This window comes from Mustela putorius, unplaced genomic scaffold, assembly GCF_011764305.1.
Source record: "Mustela putorius furo isolate JIRA1106 unplaced genomic scaffold, ASM1176430v1.1 tig00000129_pilon_pilon_pilon, whole genome shotgun sequence".
Lineage (NCBI taxonomy): Eukaryota > Metazoa > Chordata > Mammalia > Carnivora > Mustelidae > Mustela > Mustela putorius.
Window position 1 is genome coordinate 6041913 of NW_025421290.1, and position 13990 is coordinate 6055902.

General features: G+C 41.3%; 1 protein-coding gene across 8 annotated transcripts in view; it reads right to left on the reverse strand.

Moving 5' to 3' along the window:
- TRIM9 (tripartite motif containing 9) overlaps positions 1–13990 on the reverse strand; it is a 108064-nt gene that overhangs the window by 12927 nt on the left and 81147 nt on the right. For 5 of the 8 annotated variants that reach the window (XM_013056129.2, XM_013056127.2, XM_004738771.3 and 2 more), the window contains exons 6-7: positions 11547–11704; positions 9967–10105 (exon numbers count right to left, since the gene is read on the reverse strand). In XM_013056129.2, coding sequence (XP_012911583.1) covers positions 9967–10105; positions 11547–11704 — 297 coding nt within the window. The remainder of the gene's footprint in view (positions 1–9966; positions 10106–11546; positions 11705–13990) is intronic. The other 3 variants (XM_045069384.1, XM_045069379.1, XM_045069363.1) reach the window with 1 other exon arrangement.

Genomic DNA, 13990 nt, shown 5'->3' on the forward strand with positions numbered 1-13990 from the left:
TGTGGGACGGAGCCTGAGAGTAGTTGTGGTTATTCATGGAATTAATAACTTGACACTAAAATAGTTATTGTTTTTCTAGCCTTTTATGTGGATCCATTAATTACCGATGACCCAATATTCCTTCACTCCTCTCATTTTGAACTATGCCCTCTTTTTAGACAAGCTTATTTAATACCCACTTTATCCAACCATCTCCATTTTCATCTTTTTCCCCTCCACCTATGGCCTCCCATACCCTTCAGCTGGGCTCTTCTTACCCCATTTTCTTTAAGGAGTTCCTAAAAAAATTTCTTAACTCATCATGAAAACTTCGTGAATGAATGACAAGAGGGAGACTCTTTTCCACCCGATCTCAGCCACACTAAACAAGCAGTCTCCCTTTATGCCCTCCCCCTGGGCACACAGTGCAAATATTTGGTCAGTTGCCTGTAAGTCATCTATGTCACTTGATACTATCTTAGATTACAGGAGTCTCAGCAGAGGAAGACCCTAGTCACCAATCCCCTTTAAATCTTCCCTTTTCTGGGCTAAAAAGAATCTATTTCCTGCCCTTTTTCTATGCTCTGAATTTACAATCTTAACTCTTCTTGTCTTGCCCCACTCGACATATTCAAAAACATGAACCAAAGACACTAAGACAATATTGGGTATAGTATTACCACTCCCTGGTTTAGTTAAACAATGTGATCACACATTGCTGTGTGATTTAACTAATGAACATACACAGAACCACCCAAGGGTATATTCTAGGTTATACCCATGGGATGCAGGAAGACTACATCCCACTTTGTCACCTCCTCTTGAAAGCACTACTATTGAGATCTGGAGATCTGGAGAAGACTTCTCAGCCATTAATGTTCTTAGCCAAGACAAATAGGAGTGGGGTTTGTCTCTCACGCCTCCCCATTCCCTCCCGCCCCCCTACCAAATACATGATACAAAAGCTATGTTCCGGGTCATAGCTAATATCCAGGATCACTGTTCTTAATTTTTTAATGTACAGATCACTAGAGAAAGACAAGTTGTACTTTAAAAGATTCTAAATGTCTTGTTTGATGATATGCAGTGATCCAGTCTGCTGAATAGTTTTGTTGAGTAAAAGCAGCTGATCAGGGAAGACCAAAGGGAAGAGCAGTAAGATGCTGGCTGAACACTGGCATGGTGACTCTAGGCACAGCTGTAACTGCATGGTGGGAACAGTCCTCATAATGGAAATATGTCAAGACATACTTTGCATCAACTCTATTAATGGCCACCATTTTCCTCTTGTCCTTGACTAGACTGCTTTCCCTTCCCACCCAGGACTGGCTGGATTCTGGAGTTGAGGCCTATGCTTAAGCCATCAAGAACTATCAAAGTGAAGACCCGCTGAACATCACACGTATTACTTACTGACTTTTGGGTTCAAAGTGAAAAAAGAATGTCTAGGTGGTATACTCCTGTTTGGCTAAAGGTACATACTTCTTTTACTTGTTCATTAGTTAACATTTATTAAACACTTACCATGTGCCAGACATTGTATTAAAACTGAGCAGCTGGGAAACATGAACTTGGAAGGAGAGCTGACCACAAGAAAGAGAATAATTTAGACAAAATCTTCTAGGGGCAGAATTTCTTGACTGATTTCAACATGTACTGAATACGAAAGATTTCTGTAGTGTGGTAGAATATTTTGGAAATATTCCTCACCAGTCTGTGAGGTGTTATTTTTGGAATTCAAAGAGGAAAAGCAAACCAACAGGGCTTCCTTCTGACAGTGTATGCTAATGCAGCTTTCTTTGTGACTGGTAGAATTCTTGGTTATCTCTTTGTCTGGTCGGTACAGCTTCACATCTCAGGCAGCCCGTGAGTGCTGGTCCAGCAAGACAGTTGTATTTCAAAGCCCAGTAAGACAAGATATGTCAGTAAGAACTGCACAAGCAGCAGTAAAGTTGAGTTTCAGTTCAATTATAAACCAGCTGTAAAATAATTTGCTTTTTGGGGGAAGATTTTAAAGAGACAAATGAATGAAGGAGGCTGAGTCTCCTTAAATGATCTAATAAGCATCTGAAGGTATAATTATGTCCAACTGGTACATGAGTTACAATGAAATGTGGTATTTTAAGCTCTCTTAAGTGTGGCATTAACTGCAGTTGAGAAGTAAGAAACAAATTTGTTTTGGAAAAAATTCCTTTTAAGAGAAGAAATAGTCTCTCAAACACCCCTGGGACAGCTGCATGCTCTGTCACCAAATCCTCCACTCCAGTTTAGAATACCATAGCATTATTTCTAAGTAACTGCCATCAAAAGAACTAAAAATTCCTGCTCCCCAGAGTGTCAACTGCAAAGCATATTGCCCAGAACCAAAGACAGGGTCTGGATCCAATTTAGTTCTATGGAAAAATTGAGGAAATTCCCTGGGATGTCATGCATGTTGTCAAAATTAAAAGGAACAGAGTATTTCTCTTTTCTGGGCTCTGAAAACTAGCATGCCTCTTACTTTGGATTTTGTAAAACCTACCCAAATTTGTTCAGGTATGATTTACCTACCTTGAGGATTTTGTTTTGGAAATGCACATTCTTCTAACTAATGTTTTGGGAGCTCTGAGGTTCTGAACCGGGAAAAATAAAGCAGAGGCATAGGAAAGATGATCTCTGGTGGACAATATACTCTCCCCTATATGATCCTTTATCAACTGTTTTCTACTAGTGTTGAATTCTCAGTATCACAGGCAGATCTTTAAGACCTATTAAGATCCTTGCAGGAGGCAGGAGGTGTCTATGCCTGTTCATCACATTTTCATAAACAGTTGACAGATTTCAGCAGTAGTTTTGAAGAAATAAACCATACAAGAAAGCCAGAGGTACAAATTATAAAGAACTCGGAGGTTATATGTTCTAAGTCCATAGTTTAAGAGACAAAAACAAAACAAACTGCTCTCCAAACCAAGAAACCCCTCCCAACACTCCCCTCCCCAAACACAACAACAAAACAAAAACTTCTGAAATCCAGAGAGGTTAAGGGACACATCCCAAGTCACACTGCCCACTGTGGTAGGACAGGATAGGGACCCAGGCAGGATCAATTCCAGGGGGATAAAATTTTGGGAGTGACAAGGCCATTGCTTCTCTTTTGTGCCTTGGAAATGTACAAAAGGTAAACTTTAGGCCATGGGCCATCGACACATTCCAGTGGTCTTGGGGTGACCAAGATTTGTGCAGATGAACCCAATATCATTCTTTCAATCCTGTACCATATTGAGTGAGGGTAAATCTTTCTTCTCTAAATGGAGCAGTTCTATGGACTAGGGCGGTTAAGGATTGCAAGGCAAAGGATCATCTTCCCCACCCCAAGGTTACAACTTCTCTGGGGGTGGGGCAGGTTTAGTACACTAGGGTTTAAGAATACTGTACTTACGTTTCTCCAAAATCACTATAAGATATCTGCAAAGAGATTTTGGATAGATGCATCTGGGGCTATTCTGGGGTCATATTCTGCTTATACCACAGAATATTCTTTTGGTTATTTCTTTCAATGTGTGGGAGAAGGAGCTATCACATTGGAAGGGGTAATGTGACAGTAATAGTCTAATAGGGGAAAATAGGCATTTTAATTTTATGAACAACATCTTCTATGCCCCCTTTTAGAAAGCATCTTCTAAGACATAATTTCAAGAATTCTAACCCTCTTATTGTCATTAGAGAAGACAATCCTGAAAAGTGTTAGGGAGAGGATTCCTGTGGACGTTCAACTAAGAAGATGCGTGAGAGCATCTTGTCTAAAGCCTGATTCTACATTTATCACTGTTTACCTTCTCTCCAGTTTCCTCACTGTTGAGATCTGGAGGGCTGAGAGCTTTTGCCAATAAATGGCTCTGTGGTTTCAACCAGAACAGAGCTTCAAGACCCAGACCTCATTTGGTAGGGTCTTTTAAGGACCTTACAGATCTGGCTCCAAAATTCCTTTTCTTTCCCAAGCAGCCACCTGTCACTGCCAGCCAAAAGCAGTTTCTGATCCCAGCAGGGGAGAAGGGCCTCTCTACGTGAACACTTATCCTGGGGAGGGAGGGTGGGTGGGTGAGAAAGTGGAGATGCACAGACAGTAGAAAAGGACAGGACCCGAGTAGGAGTTTGGATTTGATGTTGGAAAGGACAGCCTCTTCTCACCTCCTTCTTAAAGGAAGAATGTTATTTTTTTCCACCCAAATTCTAACATGACTCTTGGAAAGTGTTAGAGTCCATTTCTTGCTGGGATTTCTGGATGCTCACATGAGGCAGCTACATAATGCTGCTTCATTTGGACAAGATGTTTTCACACACTTAACAAACAGATTTAAGATAGATTTCCCTATTTCCTTCCTTTTAGTTGAGTGCAAATAGTGCTGTTCTAATGTCAGCACTGAAGGGCACTGTGCTGGGCAGTGCAGGCTAGAAGGTCAGGGTCTGACATGTCACTTAACCTCTCAAAGGCTCAGTCTTCCCATATGGAGGACGAGGTAATAATTATAATACTTTCTCCTGGAGTGTGGGAGGTGGAATAATGGCTTGTCCAAAAATGTCCTTGTCATATAATCCTTGCAATCTCTTACCTTACATGACAAAAGGTACTTTGCAAATGTAATTAGGGTAAGGATTTTGAGAAGGAGAGATTATCCAGATGGCCCCAAGGTAATCACAAGGGTCCTTATAAAAGGGAAACAGGAGGTGCAGAGTCAGAAAGAGATTGGAAGCTGCTACACTTCTAGCGTTGCAGATGGAGGAAGCGGCTGTGAGCCAAGGAACACAGGTGGCTTTTAGAAGCAGGAGAAGGAAAGAGAACAGATTCTCCTCTAGAACTACCTGAAGGAATGCAGCCGCATCAACACCACACTGTTTGCCTAGTGAAATCCATCTAGGAGTCTGACCTAAAGAACTGTAAGGTAATAAATTCGCATTATTTTAAGCTACCGAGTTTGTAGTAATTTGTTACAGCAGCAATAGGAAATTAATACACAGGGTAAATCTGGAATATTAAGATATCTGAACAGGAGAGGGGTTTGCATTTGTGGGCACAGAGGTGTAGTCTAGAGTCTTTATAGCTGTTTTAGGGTGAACAGAAAAAACTCCTAGTTTTCCCTTAGGATCTTATAGAACTGAAACATAGAATTGATTTTTTTCCTATAGTTCTTCTACTGGATTTCAGTATCCTTAAAAATACTTGCTGGCTGTCACTTTTTCATGGAATCTTTTAGTGGGCAGTGAAGAAAGTTCTTAGAAGCTTAACACAAAATGAGATAGAGTTTATTGCAATAGTTTTCTCACGGTATTTTGTATTGTGATTCTATAAAGCCTTCTGATATATACCTAATATCCATTACCAAGGGTTCCAGGGAATATACTGACTTTTAAATGTTCAATGGAAATATTTTTACAATTCATAATATACTTTCTAACTTTCTTATTAAGAACATAAGCCACAGAATGCCGTCTTTTGACTTTTTTGGGGGTGGAGGGGTCGTTCTCGGTTTTCCCAGTTACCTTCCCTCCTCACCAGTACCTCTTCTCTCTTCTAATGTGATGTTCCTAGTCTGCTGTGGTCTTCCTGAGTGGGTCATGAACTCAGTGGACTTGTGCATAAAGTAAGAATAGCAAGAACTGAGGAGATCGGGGCCCTGCTGTAAGGATAGCACAGGAGTGTCTACAGCTAACTTTGACTTTTTTTCTTCTTTTTTTTTTGACCAATCAGAGGTTATTATCACTTCTTGATTGTAAGATGACTATCTAGATTGCCGGGTGGATATCTTAGCTCTAGAGAGGTGAGGGAGCATAGTTTTTAGGTGTTCCGAGTCAGATGCCATGGAGTTCAGGGAGAAGGACGAACGAAGCCCATAAACTCTGGTGGCAGGGGCCATGCCTCATGCATCTTGATGCTGGGCCCAGCACAGTGCCTGACATAGCTGAGATGCTCCATTAATGTTTTTTGAATGAATGAGATTTTGTTATCATAGTCAGCTCAAGGCAGATTTTGAAGCTTTTGCCTTGTATACAGTTATTCCTTGTGTTTGGATTTCTGTCTGACTGTCTCTCTATACTCTGGGAAGTCTTCCCTCTTTTTTGGATCATATTCACTTTCTTTGCAATATGTTGCAACTTCATGTAGCTTTTGTGTTAAACAATCAGAATATTATTTCTACGAAAACATAAATTTAAAAAGTCCTGTTTTGGGTACACTTCCACTTTTAGGGGGCTGCTTCTTAGGCAAAATTAAACTAAATAGCAGAATTGAGGTGATTTTTAAAAATGGAACGGTTCAAACATTTCTGGTGTAAAATCTATCTGGAAAGCAACTGAGAAACACAGATCAAGGGCCTCAAAAGTGTTCATGCTCCTTGGTCTGGTAACTCCAACTCTAAGAATTTGTCCAAGGAAGATAGCAAGATTTGTGTGAGAGAGTATTGATAGACTGAAGGGTGACACCCTTCCTGTTCTTACTTCCCTGAAGGATTCCCTCCTCCACTAAGACTGAATGAAGCCATTCCCTGGCAATTCTCCCCACTGAGAGGGGGTCAGAGAGAAACCCTCTCTTTTCAGTCAGCTAATAGTCTTGAGTTATTTGAGCCCCAGGAATGTTACCTGTGGTCTATTTTATTTTCTTTCCAGATTAAAGAAAAAGAAAAAGGTTAGTCTGTTTAGATAGGCAGAGGGAAAAATAAATGGGAAAATTACCGATTCTGTTCTCAGCCTCATCTAAAAAAAAATCTCTTTCAGGAGTAGAGTCTCCCAGACAGAATAAGCCCCAGAACTACGTGGGAAGAAGGCCTTGTTACATAACAGGTATTCTTTTGCCAATGGTTTCAAAGACCGTGACACAGCCATGACAGCTATTAAGTGGATTACTTAAAAAATATATACAACTGGGGTTGTGGGCCTCATTTTAATATTTCATCAAGATTCTTAATTGTTGACAGTTCTATTTCTTCTTAAGTCAGGGTAATTGGGTTGAGATCTGCAGCTAGCTTATGTGCGTGGCTGTCTTAGGTGCACTCCAAGAACTCTGCTTTCAGGGAAGGAATCACACTTGAACTCACCTAATGATGCATTTTCCTTTCCTTTTCCCTTTTAATAACACGTTCTTTATAATTTCCATTGAATTAAATTATTTTTCATTGTTTTCCTGATTCCCAGATACAAATTGTGTTTTCCTGCTAGTCCCCTTTCCTTCCCTCCCAGTGATAATAATAACTTGCAAGTATGTAACTAGTCACATGTCTTTTAAGCCTGTCTCTCTTCCTAGACTGTGAGCTCATACAAGCAGGGGGGACACCTCATCCCTCTATGCCCACAGTGTAGCATACAGTGAGTCTTTACCAAGCACAGCCCAATAAATAGATATATAAGCAGAACTGCTTCTGGAGAAAATGATCAGCATTTATAAAAACGTAGACCTCTGATCTCCCTTGCATAATGTTACCTGTAAGTCAGCAGATGGTTTTATGATCCTTCAAAGAATATAAGTGACAAGTGGCTTAAACCTTGGACTAAATGCAGGTACATACAAATGAGACTTGCTATCATATATGAATTGGACCCTTCTGTAATACAGATTTTTGTTTTGAACTTGGGGAAAGGCTTAGCTGTTGCTAAGAAGACCGCAAAACATCTTGTTACAGTAGAAAGCCGAAACAAACCGCCATGCCATTCCCAAGAGCAGCAAAGAAAATAAACTTCCAAAGCAAACCTTTCCAGGAACTGTAGGAAGGAAGATTAATAGAATACAATATAAGTTCAGTTAATATATTGAACCCTGTCAATGGCATTTTTCTCACTGATTTCTAAAAACAAAAACAAAAACAAAAACAAGAAAACCAAAAAATATATACATAGTTCTTTAATTCTATAGGCTTTCTCTATTGTTACAAATCTTTTTGATCTTCTTAATCAACTTTTTAAAAATTAGCTATCATTATTTTTTTTTCTTGCTTTCTAAACCTTGTCTCACCATGTGAATGAGTTAGAATGAGGGAGAAACAAATAGAACAAACCAAAGTTATGGAGAAAGTATGTGTGTGAACTTTATTTCATCATGAGAAAATCACTTCTGTGCAGTAACAGAGAATACTGATATATCTACACGATGATAAGGTTTTCTTTGTATTTAGATACATACCTTATATTTTGTACACAATATATAAAATTCATGGAGGAAATTAATTTCTACAGTACAGTTTCTTTGTTGGAAGAGGACTTGTTCCGTTAGTTTCGTTTAGAAAATGACCCCCAGTTCTGTGACTGTGGTACGAGGGATCGCAGTTCCAATCCTGTAATTTATTAGACACCATAATCTTATGAACAGTAAGAGAAACTGAGAAACTACATCCTCCTGCAGGATGAAAAGAGAAACATGAATGCTCAAGCTGCTATGCTAGTAACTGATTTTAGCGGAAGAATATGAGTTCCATGATGTATTATGAATAGAAGTAGTAGGTCTCATGATACATATTAGCAACATTGCTGCAAACTGTCTCCCTGCTCTGATGACATGCACTTCACTCTTCAATCAAACCACCTTGTACGCACGTGGGAAACGAGGCCATCATCACGAGGGGCCTTCTGCTTTGCACGCAGGCAATTCTTGGAGGGTTTTAGCATTTAGCAGGGTACTTGGGGAAAGAGACAACTGCTCTCAAGCAGAGAGGTCATCCCAGAGAGAAGTTGCTAAAACGGTCATTCGGGGGGCTGTAGCTATCCCATCCCTAGAACCCGATGGGAATGGGTCGTGCGGGCATGTTTCCTTCAGCAAATCCTTCTCCTTGAACAGCAACCCTCACAGACTTACCACTGCTCCCCACAGGCCCGGTCTTTACGGCTAGGGGCCTGTCAACCTTGCTGTGGGATTTGAAGTTGTGCTTGTTTTTAACCATGTGAACCATTTTAAGTATGATTGGTGCATGCCAAAGTTTGTGGGAAGCGGGAAAAAAAAACACCACCACAGTTCTTTGAGCTAACATCTTGAATTTGAACAAAATCAACACAATTAGTTCTGCAGAGGGAGGTTATGGGGAATGCCAGCGGGGGTGACTTCTGTGATTAAAATGAGACCCAGAAGGTCTGAAAATGCTTTGGCACTGACCACAAATACCTCTTCATAGGTTTAATTTCATGTGCTGTGATTGCTTTTAGAATGAAAATGTTAAAAGCCTCAGAGGTTATACCTGGTCATCAAACACAAGCAAGCCCCTCTTCTGAGAGGAATGGCTTGACTCTGATGACCAACATATTTATAGTATGGCCAAGAAGCCAAAGTTCTCTGGGGCATGACATCGTAGAGTGGCCCTGGGTGGCCTAACCCAGCCTAGAGGGATGGGCAAAGGTGAAAATGGCGAGGTAATGCGGAGCTGCTGGTCATTTCCTGTTTGGTGCCCACAGGAAGCCTCAGTCCTGGTGCCGCCGGCCTCAGCTTTGGGCGTGAGATGGAAGGCGGTCCGCGCTGGCCGACAGGCCCTCTCTGAACAGCTCTAGCATCCCACACCCATTGGAAACATGTTCAGTCACACATATCCACAGCTGGAAAGAACCTCGGCCCCACCCTCAGAAACAGGTAAGGACTACAAAGCAATTTAGAATCATCTGGATAAAATTGGCAAGTGACGTGTGTCGTGGAGAATGGGAGCCTACCCTAGAACCTAGATACATTTGTTTCACACACCGGGGGGACATTCAGGCCTTCATTTTTTCAGCTTCTTCAACTGCAGCTTATTTAGAGTGTTATCAAAGGAAGCCGTCGCCCCAGGCCATTTGAACTGCCGCTGTGGACTCTTTGGTTTGATCACATCCACATACCATGGGCTCTCTAACGGCAGGAGAGGAACAGCGGCTTTGTGCCAGAATGCAGAGCAAGTCATGGAAACACTTCAGAATGTGGGCAGTGGTGGGGTTACCTCCGGGCTTGCCAGCCACTTTAGATGCCTCGCAGTTCTCGCTCTGAGGGATACTGCTGAAGGGCCTTACCCTCAGACGTTTGGAGGACCAGGGTCTTGCTGTACTGGCTGACTCCTGTTTTGTTGAAGGCCTTGATGCGAGCGTTGTATGTGCTGTTGAAGTGAAGACCATCCACGGTGCACATCGTCTCCTTCCCAACATATACTTCCTAAGGGTCAACAAAGAACAGGCCACAATTTAATGCCAACCCTTGTGAGGGATGAGGAAGGCAGTGTTGCTCAGTGGTCAGGAGCAAACATTTTGGTGGCAGCCTGATCTGGATTCAAGTTCTGTGAGATACTAAGCCATTTAATTGACCTTATTTACTTATTTAAGATTTTATTACTTATTGTTTGAGAGAGAGAGAGAGAGCATGAGCATGAGTAGGGGAAGGGAAGGAGTTTAGGGAGAGGGAGAGAGAATCTCAAGCAAACTCCCTGATGAGCATGGGGCCTAACACAGGGTTGATCTCAGGACCCTGAGATTATGACCTGAGCCAAAACCAAGAGCTGGACACTCAATCAACTGAGCCACCAAGGTGTCCCTAATTGGCCTTTTCAAGTCTCAGTTTTGACATCTGTAAAATGGGGACAATAATACCTAGTTCATGAGGCTGCTAAGAGGATCCGGTAAGGAAGTCATGTGTGCAAACTGACAAATGTAATGCCTTATATTTAGTGTGGGCCTGGCACCTTAATGAGTGGTAATTACTAGCAGTTAGGGCTTAAAAAATTAAAATTGGGTGCTTATAGTTAGTGTTATGCTTATTATTATTAACTTGGCATTTACCCACATAATATACCTACCAAGCTCTCTATCCATCAGTGTGATTTGACAAAATTGGTTTGAAAACATGAGGGTGGTCTCTGTGTTCTGTCTGTAACTCCACTGGTAACTTGAGGAACTGTCACCAAGATTACACTCAAAGGCACAGAAGTATAGGTTTTATCGTGGTGCAGAGGGAAGGGGGAGGAAACAGGGCGGGAGGAAGAATGACATTTCAAAGGCTTAAAATAAATCGTAGCATAATGCATCTTTAGCATAGGTTAGGCATGTGCCTCCCTCTTTAGCTGTAGGCTTCTGCAACACTATGCTGATGTAATGAGTAAAAATAATTTGTATTCAAAGTACACCCTTAAAATGATAACTCTCTGGTGGGATGCTAAGCAGATTGGGGTCTGGGATCCTGGCATGCTAAGAATTTTATATGATGGATTATCTAATGGACTCTTAACCACAATACGTGAGGTATGTGTTAATATTATCACCTCCCATTTTACAAATGAGGTCATGAAGGCTCAAAGAAGTGAGAAGTGGGCACAATCCCATGGCTAAATGGTGGAGTTCAGATCGAGAGCAAGCAGTTGGACTCCAGAGCTTGTTGCCTACAAGAGCTTTCTCTTCAGAAGGGGAGGGCAGTTTCTCTTCAGAGACTCCTCTGTCCATCTTTGATGGTTCAAGGTGAATGCAGGTCTCCGTTGAAGGGCCGGCAGACCCTGCCAGGATGGTCTGGTCTCAGGAGAGGTGGGGAAGCTTGGCCTGAGACCCCACAATGGGTCCTCTGAGGTGGTCCCTGGCTTTGGTTAACAAGTAGCAGATACTCTACTTACCCGGAACTGACCACCATTGCCATCATCCAGCTCCAGAATGTAGCCTTCAGCAGGCACTGTGGACAGAGGTGGCTGTTTCCAGGACAGCGTGGCACTGTTGTTGTGGGTACAACACTCCTCCAGCTGCAGGATGGGGGTTGCTGGGACTGGAGAGGAAGCTAAACAGAAATTAATGTAACCCTGGCTTCTGCTGAGGTACAAACATTTCAGGATCTTGGAATGGGAAACATCCCCCTGATCAACATGGGGCTTGACTCAGTACTAGCCCATGGGGGACCTGAACTGGATCTCTTCCAGAGTCTCTAGGACTGGACTGGGTCCTGAGCTGCTGGGATGCCCTTTCCCAAACTTGTGGTACTTCTTACCTTAACCGTGGGGAGACAATTGCTCTGTTGTCACCCCCTTGAGCACTGAAGACCCCATCGCTAAGGGAACTACTTTAATAGGAGATGGGTTTCCAGCCCGGCCCACTAAAGTCCATGTAACCCATAATATGGGTGAAAAACATATCATAAAATTTATCCTGAGCCTTGGCCCCCAGTGTATAAACTTGGAACTGCCTATTCTGAGGAGTTTGTTTTACCAGTGATTCTACTCAAGGTGTTGTACATATAAGTAGCTACAACAGTGGATTTTTGAAAACTTAGTTGTAAGTGACATAAAAACAGTGATTTCTCCATTTCTAGACTTCTGAGGAACTTGACCCCATTTTTCCACAGTAGCCAGGCTAGTTCAGGTCCATTCTCTGAGGTGCAGAACAGCCAACTGTGAGCCTGGAGAGTAGCATGGCAGCAGAAGGGGCCTGGCAGGGGAGGGTCAAGGTGTCCTTGTGACTTTGTGAGAATTTGCCACAGTACTATGAGTTACAACATACCCCTGTCCCCATTTTGTGCTGGGAGTCTTTTCTATTACTTCAAACTGCATTGGGGTTGAACCTTCAGACACACAGACATAGAATTGTTAGGTAACAAACAATTCCAGTTCCTAACATATGAACTCAATGTATATATTTGGGAATAATGTTTTTACCAACTATTTAAAAAAATTTTGTTTAGCACCAAACCATTAATTCGTTTTTGTAGCACTTTAACAATAGGAGAGAACAGTTTGGATGGCATCCAGGGACATTTAAATGAACAAATGTTAATTATGGAACACCTGGTATGCTGTACCAAAATTGGACTCCGTGTCATGAATCAAATTATCTGCTCCCTGCCATCATCTTACTCCAAAGATGGTTTATTTAACAGCCATTTAGGAAATGGGTTCTATGGTGGATAACCTAGGAAATAACAGCAGTGCTCATAACACAAGAGATATGAAGGTGAGGCAGGTCAATTATACTTAAGAAAGGACTTTGATACAAGAAAACCATGCCTGAGTTACTAGAACAAACATAATGAAATCAAAATTATGACCAGTTGATTGGAGGTAGTGAGTTTAGGAAGGGAAATCATGTTTCAGGTTTCAATGGCATAGAATTCAGTTGGTCTTATGAGAAAGAGATCCTCAAACATCTGGAATTGGAGAAAAGGAGATGGATTCATTGCCTTGTTCAAGAAATAGACTACAGGACTGGATGGGAAGGGGAGGAGAGAGAAGATGTAACACCTAATGATCCTCTGCCCATAAACAGGCATCACCTAACAGTTGTAATTGGAGGGTTAACTTCAGGTAATCATGTGTTAGGAAACCACCTGGTCATAATAATAAAATAATAAAAATAATAAATTTTAACATATTAACTGTGGAGTAAATTATGATAAGTTTAAGCAAACTGTTCTTCGAATGGCTTCTAGAGACATGGAATGATTCTCCTTGGGGATATCTGCTCTGAGCTGTCCTTACAGATCAGAGCCTATCATAAAACAACCTATTTCTTGGACTCTCTTTATTTCATTAGTTCTCCTATCAATCTTCATTTTCCCTTTGTTCATGTTTCAGGCAAGTCAACATTTTAAAATCAAAGAATAAGCTCACAAGATGGTTTCAACTTGAATCATGTAAATGCTTGCAATGTCTCCAATAAGAAACTCAAATTTCCTTGTATAGACATAGGTATAATTAATAGATTAATTGAAATACATGATGTCATGTGTAATTAAAGCATGAGAGCTTCATTTTTAAGTCCTCAGTGGATACGCTTTAAAAGACCAAAAAGATAATAAAAACTCTAGTCACTCACTAATCTTCAGATTTTAATATTGTCCAGACCTTAAACAAATGAATCAAAAAAAAAAAAAAAAAGCGAAATGAGGGAGGGAGAGTGATAAAGGGAGGGAAAGAGGGAGAGAAAGAGAGAAATGAAAATGAAGGAACATAGAGACATTTGCATATCTAAATCTATTTCTTGATGTGCTCAGAATTATTTTTTCTATGTCCTTATTTACCCCATTTATATGTTGCATATAAAAGGCAAATGTGCCAAAATTACAGCCTCATTA